Source organism: Eublepharis macularius, chromosome 9 (assembly GCF_028583425.1).
Source record: "Eublepharis macularius isolate TG4126 chromosome 9, MPM_Emac_v1.0, whole genome shotgun sequence".
Taxonomy (NCBI): domain Eukaryota; kingdom Metazoa; phylum Chordata; class Lepidosauria; order Squamata; family Eublepharidae; genus Eublepharis; species Eublepharis macularius.
The window spans coordinates 41978921-41997171 of NC_072798.1; the positions used below are offsets into that span (position 1 = coordinate 41978921).

The 18251-nt window shown below is 40.4% G+C and overlaps 1 protein-coding gene across 5 annotated transcripts in view; it reads right to left on the reverse strand.

Annotated features, from left to right (window-relative positions):
• Window positions 1-486: 486 nt before the first annotated feature.
• ATF7IP (activating transcription factor 7 interacting protein) overlaps window positions 487-18251 on the reverse strand; it is a 187320-nt gene continuing 169555 nt past the window's right edge. For all 5 annotated transcript variants that reach the window (XM_054988342.1, XM_054988344.1, XM_054988341.1 and 2 more), the window contains one exon: window positions 487-5179. In XM_054988342.1, coding sequence (XP_054844317.1) covers window positions 4763-5179 — 417 coding nt within the window. In that variant the 3' untranslated portion in view covers window positions 487-4762. The remainder of the gene's footprint in view (window positions 5180-18251) is intronic.

An 18251-nucleotide genomic window follows, 5' to 3' on the forward strand; every position in this document is an offset into this window, starting at 1 on the left:
ATGTTTAATTACTTTGTTCCAGCAGTGTTCTTTGTGTTCAAATTTGTTTTTCAAATTTCTGCAACTCATACACTATTGTATTTGTTCACTGAATGTCCTAGCTGTTGATCATATTGACTTGCAGCGTAATCTGCCTTGGGTCTCAGTGAGAAAGGCGGACTATAAGTGAATGAATTAAAAGAGTCCTAATTAATTTTGTGTCTTTCTCCAGTGGCATTTTCTTTGCACATTGCTAGATGCAAATGTTTAATGTTTTTTTTAAAATAACCAAGAAATTTTGCACAAAGGTACCATTTCACCAAAGCAGCCAGATGTCATGCCTTCCATTGCACAAAATATTAAAGGGAAAGGGGGGAGCACGAGATTCATATGAACTAGCCCATTTCCTGTCTTGGCAAGCATCAGGGAGACCTGGTTTGTTTTTTAAAGCTCCAGATGCTTGACAATCCAAACAAAACACAAGACTCCAAAGGTTAAAAACCCAGTAGTTTATTTCAAAGTATAAATTTCAGGCTTGTCAGACAAAACCCCACTACAATTAACACGTATACAGTCACTAATCTATAATGCATACAAAAACTGGGGAGAACTTGCCATTGCCCTGCTCAAATTGGACTTTTTGGTACATCCTACATTATCTTTATTTACATATTCATCTGCAAAAGAAAAAAAAACCAGAGTGCAAGTTTATATAAAGAGTTTTGTAGGAGTCTATTTGCCAATGGCTGATAAGTTACTGAAGTCCAAGAACCCCAGAATTTGGCTGTCCAGTTACTTTATTTACAGATAAAACTTCAACCTCAGACAGCACTTTGAAAATATATCTTCAAACAGGAAAAACCAGCACAATAAGATGAAAAAACTATCCATGTGCTTTAAAATATTGATTAGATCCAATGATAAAAGGAACAGAGATTTTAATATGTACTTAACTATTTGTGTTTTACCTTCCTCAGCATGAGCGGATTATAGAAAGGCTGCAGTAACTGTTTTACAGCAATGTTAGAAGGCCCTACCAGAACACGGGTACCCAGTTCTCACCTCCCTAAACACAAAAATATAAGGGGGAAATAAGGAAAAAGAAAAATAGTTTCCATATATTTTATATAGCTATTAAAAGAATGTAGTTTTTGTTATAAAAATCTGGATATTTTTGCTGTTGAAAACTGAAAACATCAAAGGAGTTCTAAGGCATCATCCCAACTTCATTTTCAACTGCATATGCAGTTTTCCTAGTTAATACTGTAATGTGGCTATTCGAGGAACAAGTTACAAAGCTACTTACATCTTATCCAATTCGACATGTGATAAGGATTTTGGGTTACAAACCAATTAGACACATAACCTGAAGTGAAAGGGTGAACTGAGAAGTTTTTTGCAGTAGAACACTGTTCGAATCCCAGCAACATTCCTCATGCGCCTACAGCTGTCATTAGCTTAGCCACCATTTTCCTGGAATGTATATATTGAAGAGGCACTGCCATTCCCTCAACAGACCGAAAATTCACATTAGAGCTACTTTTAGTAATTCAACTATCCAATAGCATACTTAGTACGTTCAGAACTCTTAGAATACTTGCTAATGCTCAAAACTTTTCCTAATTAGATGCCACTGCTGAGCATGTACTGTTCCTGCCCCCTCTCCCTTGCGACCTGCTAAGGTCTTGCTGGAAAAAGTTTAGTAGCTGTAATCTGAGAACGAAGAGGAAAACATGCAATCAATTTAAGGGGTTTAGCAGCAATTGTCCCACCACTGTCCCTTGTTGAGCAGTAAAAGTGTTTCACTTGCCCCTACCTCTGTCCTCTAAAATGGAATGTTAGTAAACTACCAGGTGGATTCTCACGTATTCAAGAGAAAGAACAGAATGTTGCTGAAATACAAGTGAAAAAATACTACTCCAGCTTCACATTTAAAAGCAGTAGAAAATAGAATTTAAGCATGGCGCCAGCCTATATACTGCAGCAAGGAAAGTATGGTGAAAAAATACTGATAAAAGTGCAATGCAATGACTAACACCCTTCCCTCTTCTTTCCTTGAAGATCTTACTCTTGATCTTCTCTACCCCATCTATAATGCATACATCATACTGAGAGAGTTCAATTTTACGATGAGCGTAGTGCAGTAAAAACCAAACAACTCTGCACCTTGGTATTGTGCAATCCAGTTTAGTTTCTAATAGTTTGACAGAAAGAAAGCTAGTATTGTCCAATGTCTTTTTACAGGTAGATGCTCAGATTGGAAAAAAAAAAACTTCTTTGTGAATATGGCACCAAAGAGAAAACTACAAGCTCTGAAACACCCTGCTGACAGCACGTTCTAGACTCTATTTCTGCTTTCCTCAGTGTTACCTACATAATTAGAGGTCCATTATGATTCATAAAGAACTTTTTGTTTTACCAATAGCTTCTCTGCCAGTTTCAGTTTACATATCTACATGCAAAATTATTTTGCCCTCCCTGTTGGATCTAATTTATGGGCTGCAATTGACATCTCCTGCAAATTTGGTGGGGGAGGGGCAGGGGGAGGCGTGGAACAGCACCTGATCCTGAATGCATAAAAGAGTAACAGAAAAAATGCAGTTGCCAATATTGCCCGTCTTTCTATTATAGGGGCAGGACGTAGTTTATCCAGATGAGGATCCATGTGTGTTTTGGGTACATACATAATTCTTTCTGCCAGCAAGTTCAAAGATGATCTCTCCCTGAAATTTATTTTTCCTTGTTTAAAAATGTATGCTCTTATATATCTTTTCAGCTGCATTCTACCTTGAGTTTACTGCCTGAGTAGGGAAAAAGGCATGAAAGAGCAAGTAAGAAAAATCCAAAGTAGCCTACACCATCAGCTACGTATGACTGGGATTACTGCAGTCACACACAACCACGGTAACATTCTAGTTTCATTTTTCTATTAATTCAACTTTGTGTAATAAAATACTCCCTTTATAGACTTTTGGTATTCTAATGCCAGCTTACTTTTTTTAAAGCATTACTACTGTTAAGATTAAAAGGAAGCCCTCCAAACTAAGGAAAAATTCTTCTACAAGTGATCAATCTAGAGAGATCATTGGTTGCTTCTATATCAAACTTCCAGTTAACGAGCAAGTAGAGGCTCATTTCTGAGGACAGCACCATTGTTAATTTAAATAAGTGAGGCAAATGGATCATCATCTGTGTGTTAAAGACTGAGAACTCCTCACTAAACACCAAGAATAAAATTAATTCAAGTTCAAATATAATTCTTGACTAGACCACTAAATATAAGCAAAAGATCCATAAGAAGGCTGGTTCCTTATCACTCAAAAACAACTCCTTGGCTTTAAAATGTACATGAATGAGGATATAAGGTGTATAAAAACGGCAGGGAATTTTACTGCACGTACGTTATCCGAGTTACATAATTAAGACCCTGTCTTTCCAAGTTACATCAACACTGTTCCAGCTCTAGGCTTTCCCCCTTTGGAACCTTGCATTTCATGGTTTCAGCTCTACCAGCTTCAAAAATAAGACAAGTGCCAGACCCTTGTACGGACAATGAATAAAGAACTGCCCCCAACTGGAGCTGATAATCTGGGAAGACTGTAGATGTGTTGCTTTCCACTAGGAGATCTTATGATGCTGTCTTATTCATTGCCATGGAAGAGGTGGTTTACATCTGTCACACATACTCGGTCTTGGTGGGATAGGAGGAGATGGAGACAGTTTTGTTGTGCTGGCCTGGCATACTGAAATAATGAAAGGTTGTACCAAATGATTTAATTAAAGTGGCTTGAAGAAAGCAATTATCAAGAAGTATGTATGATGAAAATATGGTGTCATGTACCCAGATCTGCTGTGGCCAAACCATAGCACACACCAACTCCCTCTGAACAATGTGTTGAGGTGACCCATATTCACCTATTAATCAGACCCAAGTATTTAAACATTGGCTTGAATGATCACAAATGAAATTTAATCTAGGAAGATTGGCTGCTATACATTCTTGGACACTGCAAGAGAAAGTTATGATCTTCTGGGACTAGCAAGAAGAGCTGAAAAATGAAAATGGCAAAAGGAGGAAAACACAGAAAAGTGATTGCATTTATTTTTAAAATTACTATTTAAGGCACAAATTAAATTTTTTAAAAAGAGAAAGACATGTAAGAGGAAGGTCAGGAAGGTATTGGAAATGCAAATGAAACTTTCCCCAAACCTGTTTTTAAGCCTGGCCTTAGAATGCTCCCTGAGTCTGATGTGAGCACTCTGTAGCCTGGCAAGAGGACTGCTTTTTCCTCAACCCCAATAAGCAGATACACATACATTCCTCAAGAACTGGCCACATAAAAAGTCCTTTGCCTCTAGAAAACAGGCAACTCCTTGTAATCGTAAGATAACACTGGCCAATCTTCCAGTACCAAAGAAAGCAAGACCCTGAATCTTGGCTTCCCTCTTCACCCAACATACCTCTTGCCCTTTGTGTCAGGGCTAATATTCCTCATTAGCCTGCTGAGATACAGATTCATGTGAAGCCAAAGACTCAGGGCCTCACTCCTAAACAGCAGCTTTGGGGGAGAAGGGGAGGAGTTCATACTTCAAGATTTCAGCAGAATACAGGGTCTCCCACAGTATGCTAGAAATTTATTTTGGTTATAACTTTATGTAGTGTGTGACAACTTTTCAAAATAATCCTGCAGAGATTTTACAGTGAGTTTCATGCATGAGAATAAACCCAAAACCAGAGTATGTTCCACTGTGGGGAAAGATGGAAGCCTTCAAAGTCTCTAGCTTAACTGCTTTGGGAAGCAATCACATCTGTAGACTGGGGGTCACAGAAAGGTCCGAAGCGTCCATAGATGTCCTTAGCACGGACTGCAAAATAGTATTTGCTACCAGACACAAACTGAGTAAGTGTGCAAGCCATAGGCAGAGGAAGGGCTTTCACTTCCCCAATCTTTTTCCATTGGGAGGGCACAGTGGCACTGGGGTCTTCATGGTATGCATACAGATGATAGCTATCCACGCTGGCACAGCTCCGGTCCACTTCCAAAACGCTCCAGGATAGCACTATACCATTCTGACTTTGTACACGTGCTAGCTTCAGATGTGGCTTCTGAGGCAGAGAGGTACTGGCAGCTTCAGGAGGCAAGCGTGAAGGCTGTGGGGCATCAGGCAGAGGGGCTGGATGAATAGGTCGCAGTGGCTCCTGAAAAACAGAAAAAATGTTTAAGAGGAGTCTATGGGGGATTCAAGGCGAGGTTGTTTCATCCTATTTTCTAAAGTGTACTCAGTGTATCAGTTTGTTTTCACACAGCCAAAGTTAATCTCATGTATCAGCAAGCTCTGGATAAGACTAAAACTACAAAATCCTAAACAACAGCATCATACACCCAAGTTTTTATTCTGGGGAAGTCAAGGAGTAAGCTGGTAAGTTTTATTGATGCTGCCAAATGTTTTAATTCCTTGGCAACTTGTAATGCATGCCTTCAACATGAAGATGAGCATTATGACATCAAGAACATCTCCATCTTATGACTCATTGTTAAAAGGACCTTATACCCAGAAGTCATGTATTAAGCAAAATGGACTTACTGGTAACAGTGTGCTTACTGTGTGCTTACTGGTAACAGTGGCAATCTGTGCTGTTGCACCAATATGCTCCAAAGTTGAAAAATTTAGGAGGGAAACTCCCTAAATATGTCTTAAATTATATACGAATTTTAGAAGATGTCTGGAGACGACTGCACCCAAAAGAAGACCACACATATTTTTCAGATAGACACTAATCATAATATAGAATAGATACGTGTTAGATATCTAAAAGTTTAATTACAAAAGTTAGACAAGCAGATTCTTCCGAAGATTTTGGTGGATCATAATCCAATAGAGCTAATATGGCAGAATGCAATCAAGAAAGAAAGATGGAGATTAAATGATAATTTATTGTTACAAGGGGAGGTAGTACAAAAATGTAAGAAAGAATTCGACAACAATATGAGAAGCTGGCAAGGCTTATATGGGAGGAACATTTTTGGCAATAGATGCTTGAAAGAAAAAAGGCAAGAAAATAATAAGATTACGTAAAAATTGAAAATATTGGAACAAGAACGTAAAATTACTGGTGATAAGAGACAATGGAAAGAAATGAAGCAATTAAAAAACCAATTGGATTTATTGGAAACAGAAGAAATCCAGAAAAAACAAATATCTAAAGCAAAGGCAGTTTGAAGGGGCAAACAAACCTGGGAGGTATTTGGCATATTGTATAAGAAAAGAGACCGAAAAAACCCAATGTTTCCCGAAATATGTAATGGAGCAAATATCAAGATTTGGACAATATTCTGGAAATAAATTGAATAAAAAGAAGACAAAATTGTTTTATTATCAACTACTAGAGAGCAACAAGAAGAGATAGGAAAAACAGACTGAATTACTACTAGGAAAGAGTAGTACTGGCAGAGAAGGATAAATGACTTTGTATAAGATTTAAAATATTATACTTCCGGTTTGGGCTGATGGTGAACTGAAGCTTCCCGGGGGAGCTGGGCAAGCAAGAGCATCTGTTTTGGCAGGCCAGGTGCTTAGATTGCCTGCTGCCACCCCTCTCCAGGCAGGGGAGGGTCCAGAACACTACGTGACCCTGAGAGTGTGTGATCTTGGCAGTGGGGGGTGGTTCTGAATAAAGGATTTCCCCATTGCCTTGAGGTCCCCTCTGAGAAGGACAAGCTAAGATCTCTCCAGAGCTCTTTGGAGTCGAATTACAGCATAAGATCGCCAGAACCCAAGCTTCTGTACTGAATCTGACCATCTATAAGCGGAAGAAATAGCACGAACAACCCAGGAGTAACGAGAAAAGGTAAAGATCGCTACCATTTTTTCCGCATTTAATAGAGGAAGAAAAAGACAAAAGAAGGAAAACAAAAAGACAAGGCTGTTAGCTGAGTAAAGGAGTAAAGCAACCTTGAGAAAATTGGCAAATTTGGATGGAGCTATATAGTGCTAAAAGACAAAAATAAGTTTTGTTTATACGTACCTGTGGTTTTGTAAGAGATAACGACAGCGAGAAAGGGGAGTAAACGAGGGAAGAACCAGCTCGAGCATTGCGAGAATATAAAGGATACTGAGAGAAGAGAACTTTTTGCCTAGAGAGGAGTTAACTTGAAGTGGGAGGAGCAGAGAGTGGAAAAGACCGCAGAAGCAAAATAAAGAAAACAACGCGAGAAGCTGAAACTGAAAGACCAGCAGGAAGCGGAAGTTGGTCATTTTAAGAAGGGATATAGGAGTAAACAGGACATTATACCATAGAGAAATTGCGCCCGACATCTTGGTAAGGTCAAAAAGATGATTTTGAATTTAAAGTGTAAATTTTAAAACAAGACCATAAAATAAAGGAATTAGAAGCTGATATTAAAAACGGAGTTAAGAAAGAGAGCGGACACGTGGGGTGGCGCAAAAGCTAGCCCAGGCACAATGAAGAAAGGTGAGAAAGAATGGCAAACTGCTATAGAAGCATTAGGAAAAAAAGTGCTGGATGGTAATAAAGAGCTGGGCCAAACTATACAATGTATGTATCAAAACTACTGTATAAAAAGGCTGGGAAGTTACCAAGATTATTTTTTGAATTGGTTGGACAAGAAAATTTGGAGGACATTTGGAGAAATTGGAATCCTAAAACAAAAGATTTTACATTTTATTCCGTAAGACACCAGTCTTTTTCAAGAATTGATATGATTTGGGCGACAAAGGAATTAAATTTGTTCACAAAGAAAACAGAAATATTGCCAAGGGTGAGCTCAGACCATAACCCAATGATCTTCTACAGAGTCAAGAAAATATTGAAGTTATCCAGAGAGAAACAAAATGTTATTTTCAACAGAATGATGGCCAGGAAGTGCCAACACACATGGTGTGGGATGCATATAAAGCGGTGATGAGAGGGATCCTGATTACATTGAACAGCAGAGAAAATAAAAAAAAGCAAAGTAAAATTCAAGAGATACAGGAGAAAATTTTCAAGGACAAAGATTTACAGAAAAGACCGGGGAAGAAAATAATTCAAGAAATAAAGATACTACAAGAGCAGCTAAGGGCTTTTGCAAATAAAGAGGTAATGATAAGAAATAAAAGAGTTTCAGTGCTGTTGGAAGTCAAAAGGGGAAAAGGGGGAGGGGGAAGGGAGGGGGGCATATACATGAATCTAAAGGGTAATGAAATTGTAGATTTTAATGAGACGTATGTTTAACCCATTCAATACAATTTTTATTAAAAAAATAGATTTAAAATATTACAAGATGAAAAAAACCCCTAGGTGGGTTGGTGGTGCCTAACAAGTGACCACTCTAGTATAGAAATCAGGTTGGATTATAAATACAAAGGTAGACAAATAAAATTGGAGACAATTGATACCAAGGAAGGAATTCATATTTATTAATTAAGAAATCGTTAGACACCATTTAAAGACAAGATGGCTCTCGTATTGTGGAAGATGGTTATTAAAATATGGTTTCAATGTAGAAACCATATTTTGCCCATTTTGCCACTGACATCACCAATAGATGCCTATTATGATATCATTACAAGGAACAAAATAGACTATGTTAATTACAAATATATGATGGACAAGCAAGGAAAAATAAAAATACGGGAGATGATGGACAAGCAAGGAAAAATAAAAATACGGGAGATGAGCACGAACTGGAAAAAAAACCAAACTGTGCAGTTCGTGGTTTGTCACATTTCATGAACCACAAACTTTCACAAACCTGCCCTGGTTCAAGACCTGGTTTGTGAAAATGTCACATCCAGGTCAGCAAATCGTCACTTCTGGGTCAGCAGAAGGTCACTTCTGGGCCAGCAGAAGGTCTGCAGGAAGTCCATCCCCTGTTGCCTAGGAAACTGATTGATCCGCGCCAGGCTGTCTGCAGTGACGAACCAAAAAAATAAACCAAACGAACCAGCCAAAAGTTCGTGGTGGTTCGTCAGAAATGGGCTCTGATGAACTGCTGGTTCACGAACCATGAACCGGCTCGGTTAGTCATGAACTTTGGTTTGTATTTTGGTTCATGCCCATCTCTAAATATAACTACTCAAGTACAAGAAGTTAGTGACAGAATGGGCATCTTAGAACGTAAAATGGAGGTATGAAGCCAAGAATTAACAAAGCAACTACACAATTTAGCTCTGCTGGAACTAAAAGAAAAAGAACTTTGTCTAAGACTTAAAGGAGTCCTGGAGGTAGGCGAAGAAAATATTAGGGATAAATTCTGGAAGCCCTAGCAGAATTTCTACAGCATGACCAGAATGAAATAGAACAAGAAATTGATATTGTTTATCAATACTCGGTATGCAAAATTAAAGGCAGTAACACAGGATGTCCTTGTCTACTTTGTGAGAAGAGTGAAAGACCAAGTGTTGCAACAACATTACCAACAGAAGCTTATGATTGATAACACTGGGGTAATCTTGTTAAAGGAAACACCAATAGAAATTCTACCTAAAAGGAAAGACTATGCCTTTTTAACTGAGAAACTTAAACAGAAAAAGATTATGTTCAGATGGGATAAACTGTAGGGAATAATATTTACCTACAATCAACAGATATACAGATTGAATATTGTTGTCAAAGCAAGGGAATTCTATGAAAAATATAAAGTAGACTTGGCACAAAACAAAAATTAATTAAAAATTTATAATCTGGAATATTAATGGGTTAAATTCCACTTAAAAAGGAACAAAATTTGGAAAAAACAAACAAGATTTAATATGTTTGCAAGAGACCCACATTAGAGTAAAGGATATTAAATATTTGACATGCAAGTATTTGGGGAAACAATCTGTGGATGCTAATGTTAAAAAAATGGAATAGTATTGTACATAAACCCACAATTATAACCATAAGACATAGTAAGAACCGTTTATAAGAGTAGTAGTTAGCTTAGATGGAACAAAGACTTTAATATTGGGTTTGTATGCACTAAATGAAGAGAAAGGACTTTTTTCTTACACATTTGATGGAGAAGCTAATGGGTTTGTGTTATTTGCGTAAGTTGGTGTCTAATGTGTCATTGGAACGGGGTTATTCATCTACAGATAGTCAGGTTTTCAGAAAGAAATATTAAGACCTCATAAGGTAAACTACCAAAGCTCTTTTGTGAAGTGATGGATAATTTGGGTTTAATTGTTGTCTGGAGATTGAAAATCGCTCTGCTAAAAATATGTATTTACTTTTTAGAGTGACATAAAATATATTTAAGAATAGATATCCTTTTGACTACTAATGATTTAGTTATGAAGGCTTCGAAGGTAGAAATTCTTCCGAAGACTTTTTGATTATGCTGTGCTGGTTATATTAATACTTTGATTAGAGAAAAGACTGTGGATAACTATTTATTTATATAAAAACCTCTTACTGACTTTTTTGAAACAGAATGAGAAGAACTAATGATATGCCCTTTTGAAAATTAGGAAGAAAGGAGAGATAGTTAAGTGTTAAAGTTAAATTTAGTTTAGAATAAGTATCAGCTTTTGATTGCTTCAAATGGAAAATTGGTATCTAGCTCTTTTCATTTCCTTTATAACTGTCATGTTTTATAATTATGTTGAAAATTTCAAATAAAGCTATTATGTACTTTATGTGTTTACAGTTAGACTTTCAGGTTTGATATCCTCCACTCACTATATGCCAATGCATATGCCCAAGGGGAAAGACTTATAGCTTCCTGCTCCGTTCTTCCACAGCACCAAATATTAAGTATTTGTTGTAGAGAAGCAAGTTAGGTTGTGTGATTGCACAGGTAACCATGCAGGAACACCAAGTATGGGAAAGCAACCTGTTCTTTTCCTTTGCGATTGCTGTGCACTCACACAATTTGGAAGGGACCAGCAAGCTCATCTGCCTGGTGTTGGTTATCAATACAGCTCATGAAAAAAAGTGTTGAGCACAGTACTTCCAAAGGAGGCATCTCCTCAAACTCTGACATCCAGGGCATAATACTTAGAAAGGTGGAAGGCTGTGGCCAAGCAGCTGCTCTGGAAAAGGAACACCTTTGCTAAATGTGGAAGATGCAGCCATGGCCCATGACTCTTTTTGAGCACACTCAAAAACGGCCACTTACCAACTCATAGCATAACTTGATGTTAGCTGAAACTCAACAACTAAAGCACTGAGAAGAGACTTTTTGTCTTTTGCTGTGATACTTGCATCACACAAACAGGCCAGGGTGCTCCCTAAACGGATTAGTTCTGCCCAGGATGAAGTTGAGTGCCCTCCAAACACCCAGCACAGGCCATGTTATTTCTATATCTGACACTGCATTCAGGAAATAGGTAGGGTGGATTAATTCTTGACTGAGATAAAGCCTTGAAACTATCTTTGCCAAGAAGGTGATGTCTGAATGTGGCACCATTTTGTTCTTATGAAGTTTTAAGGAGGGTTAGAATGCAGCCTGCAAAGTTCACTAGATCTTACAAGTTGCATGTCCCAAGAAAGTGTAGAATGTGCAATAGGAGGATGAAACTGGATTAGACACTTGAAGAACTTCAGTGTCAACTTCACTCAGAACAGCCAGGTAGCAGAGATGTTCAGAGGAGATATCCGTTAGGTGAACTTTTAAAGGAACAGTGTTCCAGGACTAGAAAGCAAAGATGAAGAAAGTACTCTTGTAGAGAGTTTACCAAGCAAGAGGGTCCAATAGTCAAGGCATAAAGGAAAACGCTTTTCTACTTCTTGTAGCAGCACTAAATTGAAGTTTCCCTTACATTCAGGAGTACCTCTGGTAGAGCTCTGGAGAGGTCCTCTATGGAACAAAATTCAGAGTACCAATATCTGGCTGAAGAACACTCATGATTTGAGACAAATGTGGTGTGCCTTGGGAGCTATATAAAGTGGCTCCTTGCTAGGTGAGAGAAATTGGTAAACCAAGGTTTTCAGTGCAAAAAAAAAAGCAATCCTTATGCATGCAAGGTATTTCTTCCTGGGCAATTTTGATTGTCTTGATAATCAGGGGGATGTGTGGAAATACACGAGAGTGGTTAATCTCTAGCTGAGCTGGAAGGCATTGTCCAGAGAGAGTCATTCTACATCCATTCTACTTTAGTAACTGAAGAAAACATGGTGATGGTTGGTACTTCCCATTATTAGATCAGTTTCAGATAAACTGCCCACATTCATAAGTAGTGATTACTTTGTGACTGAAGAGTCTGCCAGTGTACTGTCATTGCTAACAATACCAACTGCTACAGGAGAGAGGTGGTATCTGATGCACCTTTTCCAGAGATCGCAAGAGAGCCACAAGAATGTCATGGAAACTGTGCCTTCTTGATTATATAGTATTTGATATCTATACTACTTTTCTCTGCAGTTTGGTAAAAAATGCATGAAGAGTTTTGGAGACTAGAAGCAGCTCCACGTGGCTGATAATCATAGCTGACTGTATTGGCTATAGTGTGCTCGTGAACCCTATCTGGAAGCATCTATTAAACTGTTACACTTAACCTGTAACTGTTGTTCATCAAATGTCTTCTATACAGACACACATTAGGACTGCGCCTGCGCAGGCCTGCCTTGGAAAGAGATTTTCAGCTTTAAGATGGGTGGGCATTTCCACCCGTCTGTGCATGCCTGGCATTTTCCCGCCCGGTTGTTGCACAGGAACATGGAGTGCCTCCTTGTCCCTCAGTTCTCCTAGACCACCAGAGGAGGAATCCTTTTTTAATATCCACACAGCGGGGTAGAATGGAGGGAATGTGTGTCTGCACAGAAGACACTTAACGAACAACAGTTACAAGTAAATGTAACACTGTTTCTGTCTTTGTTCTTTTGTGCAGTCCTAAATTGGGAGTATAACAAGCTACTCACCAATGGGGGCGGTTGTGAGGAGTATCTAAGTGAACAAAGACTGACGTATAGCATTTCCCACGGCTGCGTCTGATCTGGAATTTGTGTCGATCGCGTAATGTCTGATGAATGTATCAGTGGATGATCATGTGGCAGCTTGGTAGATGTCTTGGAGGGATGTGTCCCGGAGGAAGGCTGCTGAGGATGACTGATCCTGTGATGAATGAACCTTGATCATCCTTGGACATGGAGTCTTTTATGTGAAGTAGCACCATCTAATGCCACTATCCACGTGGAAAGAGACTTATTAGAGACTGGTAGACCCTTAAGCAGGCCTACATAACATATGAAAAGGGACTTTGACCTTCTAAAGGGTCTTGTTCTGTGAAGGCAATATAATAAAGCCCTTTTCACATCTAAGGTGTGCAGAGTACATTCTGAGTCTGACGTGGGGTTTGGAAAAAAGACTGGTAATAACTTCTGGTTCAGGTGAAAGTTTGAGACTATTTTTGGTATAAATTGGAGACTAGGATGTAGTATGATCCTCTGTGAGAAAAATTGTAGAAATGGACGGTATACTATTAGAGCACCTAATTCCCCAACTCGTCAGAGAGGTGATGGCTACTAGGAAGGCCACCTTCTACGATAGAAGTGCTGAAGTGCAGTGAGCTAAAGGTTTGAAAGTGGTAACATTAACTGAGCCAACACCAGGGAAAGGCTCCATTGAGATACTAGCTTCGTCCTAGGTGGAAATATGCGAAGTGCTCCCTTTAGAACTGCTTGGATGCATGGTGGGAATATAAGGTCTTGCCATCCACCAGTTTGTGGAATGCTGAAATAGCGGCAAGATGGACCTTAACTGACTATGCTGTTAAGCCTCTATGTAGGAAGGAGAAAAGGTAATCAAATACCATAGATATGGGGCAGGTAAAAGGGGACTGTCCTCTTTCCAATACCCACTTTGTGAAGTTATTCCATTTGGATTCATATGATATATGAAGAGAGGGCTTCCTAGCATTTAATAGGATCTGAGTTACTTCCCTGGAGAAAGTAGGTGCTTTGGGAATAGTAGCCAGGCTATAAGGCTGAGGGTGATGACATCTTGGTGTATAATTTGACCCGAAGAGTAGGTCTGGGACCACTGGCAGTCGAAAGAATTGACCTTTGGCCATCTCCCAGAGGAGCGGACACTAATCCCTGTGGGGCCAGCAAAGTGCAGTAAGGATGCAATGTGTGTGGTAATGTCTGATTCTGCACAAGACTTGGGGTAGTAGGGGTATTGATGGGAAAGCATAGAACAGTCACTTGTCCCACGGTATCCGGAATGCGCCCCCCATGGAGTGGTGATCCAATCCCACCTGAGAGCAGAACATCTTGGCCTTGGTGTTCTCTGAAGTGGCGAAGAGTCAATCTCTGGAAATCTCCACTTCTCAAAGATTGGGCAGATATGCCTGTCGTTGATCGACCACTTGTGGTGTGGCCTGAAAAGCCTTCCCAATGTGTCTGCCCTGATGTTTGACGTGCCAGCAATGTATATCGTTGAGGAAAGGTGTTTTTGTGGACAGCTCATAGTCAAAGTTGTGTGGCTTCCTTGCAGAGAGTTAAAGAAGCTGTTCCCCCGTTTGTTGAGGTAATAGAGTGTGATGGTATTGTCTGTCTGCACCTGAACTCTCTTGTTGTGTAACATTCCTGCAAACGAGGTAAGTGGGTAATGTATGGCTCTCAATTCCAAAACATTTACTGACCATGTGTTCTGTATCAAGAATTCCTCAAAATGGGCTCCCAGCCTATCAGGGAGGCATCAGTGGTTAGCCTAACCTCAGGTGGGTGCATACCGAAGGATGTACCTCTACCTAGGTTATCCTGGTTGGTCCACCATTGTAATGATCTAATAACAGGTCTAGGGATTGATAAACACTTAGATTGTGGTTCCCTAATTGGGGGGGGGGGCAAACTTCCTAATAAACCAGTTTTGCACTGGTCTCATAAAGAGACGTGCAAAGGGGACCACGCAAGTGGTAGAAGCCGAAAGTCCCAGTAATTTCTGGATGAATTTGGCAGGTTGAAAACATTTGGTCTCAAAATGGTGCACTATTGATTGAAGAGAAGCCATCCTATCTGTGGGTAAAAAGGCTCGACCTGCTTTTGCATCTAATATGGCACCTATAAACAGTACAATTTGGGTTGGCTCTAGGGAAGATTTTTTCCAGTTAATTAGGAGACCTAAATTAGAAACATTTTGAATGAAGAGTTCAATGTGTTTTAGCAATGCATCTCTGGATTGACCCACCAGGAGCCAGTCATCCAGGTAAGAGTAGATAATCCACTCCTCGGATCTGAGGGATGTTACTATCACAGCCATGCATTTAGTGAATACACGTGGGGCTGAAAAGAGCTCAAAGGGTAGAGCAGTGTAGTAAAAAGTTTCCCCTACGTAAAAGAAGTGTAAGTATTTTCTTTGTGCATGTTGTATGGCAACATGGAAGTATGCATCCTTCAAATCTTGGACTGCAAACCAAGAGTCAACTTCTAAATATTGAATGACATTAGACGAGTCAACGTGAAGTTTTTCAGCTTTAATGAAAGTATTGAGATGGTGTGAATCAAGAATTGGTCTGTCTTCACCTCCTTTTTTATTCTCTGTGAAGTAGTTGGAGTAAAAACCAAACTTGGAATTGTCTGGGGAAACTTTTCCAGCAACTCAGAGATGGCTAGGTGTAGTTCTTGAGAGGGAGTTGCTACATATTTCCCTGTAGGAGATAAGGGTGGAGTCTCAATGAAATATAAATGGTAGCTATTTTTAACGATGGCAAGAGCCCATGAATCATCTGTGACCAATTCCCATTAGGCTGCAAATGGTGCTAGTCTGTCCAGTAAGGAACAGTGCTGCACATTAGTTGTGGCAGTCAGAAAACAGGTTTTCGGCTTTGGGGTTGTTTTGGAGACTGTGGCTGGTTCTGCTTGGTTCTTGGTCTACTGGATCGTCTTCCAGAATTGTGGTGGTAGGAAGGATACTCACTGTGGGATTGGTAAGGCTGGTAACCATGTGGGTTCCGTTGTTGGTACTGTTGATATCCCTGGGAGCGATATTTCTAGTGCTGCTGTTGGTTTTGCTGATGGGGAGCAATAACTCCCAGGGAATGTGTCGTTAGTCTGTTATTTTTCATTTGTGTGAGGGAATCATCCATCTTTTCAGAAAAGAGTGATGTACCCTTGAACGGGAAGCCCTCAATCTTATTGCATTTATCAAGAGTTAACATAGTCTATTGTAGCCAGGAATGTCTACACCAGTACAATGGCTGAGGCTATGGTTCTTGTAGCACAGTCAGCTTCAAGTCTTGCTGCAGTCATTTGCTGTCTGGCAAACTTGGCAGCCTCACCCTGGAGCACATGAACCAGGGATTTTTTTGTCCTTGGGTAGATTTGTTATGTACGCTGAAAGTTGTTCCCAGAGGAACAAGTTGTATGATCCCATAATGGCTTGGTAATTTGAGATTCTAAAATTTAGGACTGCAGATAAGTATATCTTTCTCTCCAACGAATCCAGTTTGCAGTCTTCTTTATCACTTGGTGATGAGTGGGATCCATATTTATGCTTTGGTTGAACTTCATCTGTGACCAGAGGATGGTTGAGGGTGATTGAATAGAAATGCACAGTCTTGCTGCTTCAATTTGTAATAACCCTCCATCCTGCATGATGTAGTTGGCGTGGAGGCCAGCCTCTCCCATACTCCATGGGCTATATTGAGTAAGTCTTCCACTGCTGGGAAGGCAACAGATGATGTAGTGCTGGAGTAGAGGGCTTGAAGCACCTTACTTTCAGGTTTGGGCGTGGGAGAAGAGACATCCAGTTCCAGTGCTCTAGTCATTCTGAGCATTTACTCAGAAAAAAGTTGGTAATCTTCCGTGGGTGAGGCTGAAGGGGGGTCTCTCACTACTTCCTCGGGTGATGGGTCAGAGGCTAGTTCAGAAATCTTGTCTCTATGTCTTCATCGGAACCCAAATCAGAGTGTGAGTGCAATGGAAACTGATGCAGAGATGTGCCTGGGGCCTCGGATGGTGTTGCTGCATAGGAGCAGGGGGTGCAGATGAGGGCATTAATGGAGCCAATTGTAGCCATGCTGGAATCAAAAGATTTGAGGTTGTCAGAACTGATGATGAAGTCCATGAAAATGAGGTGTATTGCTGAGTTGGTGGGAGCAACTGCGATGCAAACCCAGTTGTTAGAACTGGTGGCAGTGGAACCGAGGACTTTGGATCTGTTTGTAGAGGGCTTGGAACAGGGGCCGCAGGGAATGCTTGATTCATATCCTCACCAACACTGTCCCCTTCCTCTTCCTGCTGGAGAGCAGGAGTGCATGGGGGGGATGGGGTAGAAGGCGGGCAAAGTATCTCCTCAATACTGAGAGAGGGAGTTGATGATGCTGAGTGATGCCTTTCCTTATGAGGAGTAGAGGTGAGCCTCGTTAAATGTTTTGTCTTTGATTTGGCCTTCTTTGGAACTGGCTCTGAAGAGGCTCGTTCTGACCTTGTTGAATCCAGGGAACGGCGTTTTGAGGAGCCCTCTCTCCTCTCTGGATTAGCATCGGTTCCCTTAGCTGTTGGTTCCGAGGCAGTTGATGGAGCCAACTGTTGTTTAGAGAGATCACGTCACCCGATGTTTAGAACCGGGGGCTCAGAACTGGTGGTCAGGTCCGGCTCAGCGGATGGTTTTGCTGCTGGCTTAGAGGATCCCAACAAGACCATTTCCCACAGGGTTGATTTAAGACAGGAAGTCCACTTGCTGCATGCTTTAAGGTAAACCTCTGACAGTGGTAGCAAGCGGCAACATTGTGGGACCCACCCACCCAGGCAGAGTAAGTGTAAATTGTGCTCACCCGTGTGTGGCATCTTCGTGTCGCATTTGGAGCACTTTTTGAACAGCACCTTCTACATGATCTCAGTGTTGCTTTTTTAATATAATAAACTATTAACTAACAACTAGCAACTATCAAGGACTATTAACTATCAACTATAACACTATGAACTTAAAAACTATCAAACTATTAACGGTAAAAGCTATCAAGGAGGTAAGCAGAGCGAAGAGACGGAGCAGAAAGACCTCTCTCACCGGTGGAAAAAAGAGACCTGTGGGATGAGGTGGTGTTTTGTTTTCCTGCACAATGGCTGGGCAGGAAAATGCCAGGCATGAGCAGACAACCAGAGATGCCCCCTCAGAAGTCTTAGAGCTAAATATCTCTGTCTGAGCTAGGCCTGCAGTCCCTATGTGAGGCTGCACAAAAGAATGAAGATGAGTAAAAGTTATTTGAGCTGATGGAGAAGCAGGGCTGTTGCCCCTGATGAACATGATGAACTGACATCCAGCAAGCAAGGCTATTGAGTATTACTAATGATAAGTCTGGAGCACATTTTGTGAGTCCTTGGGGGCAGGTAGTTGTGATTG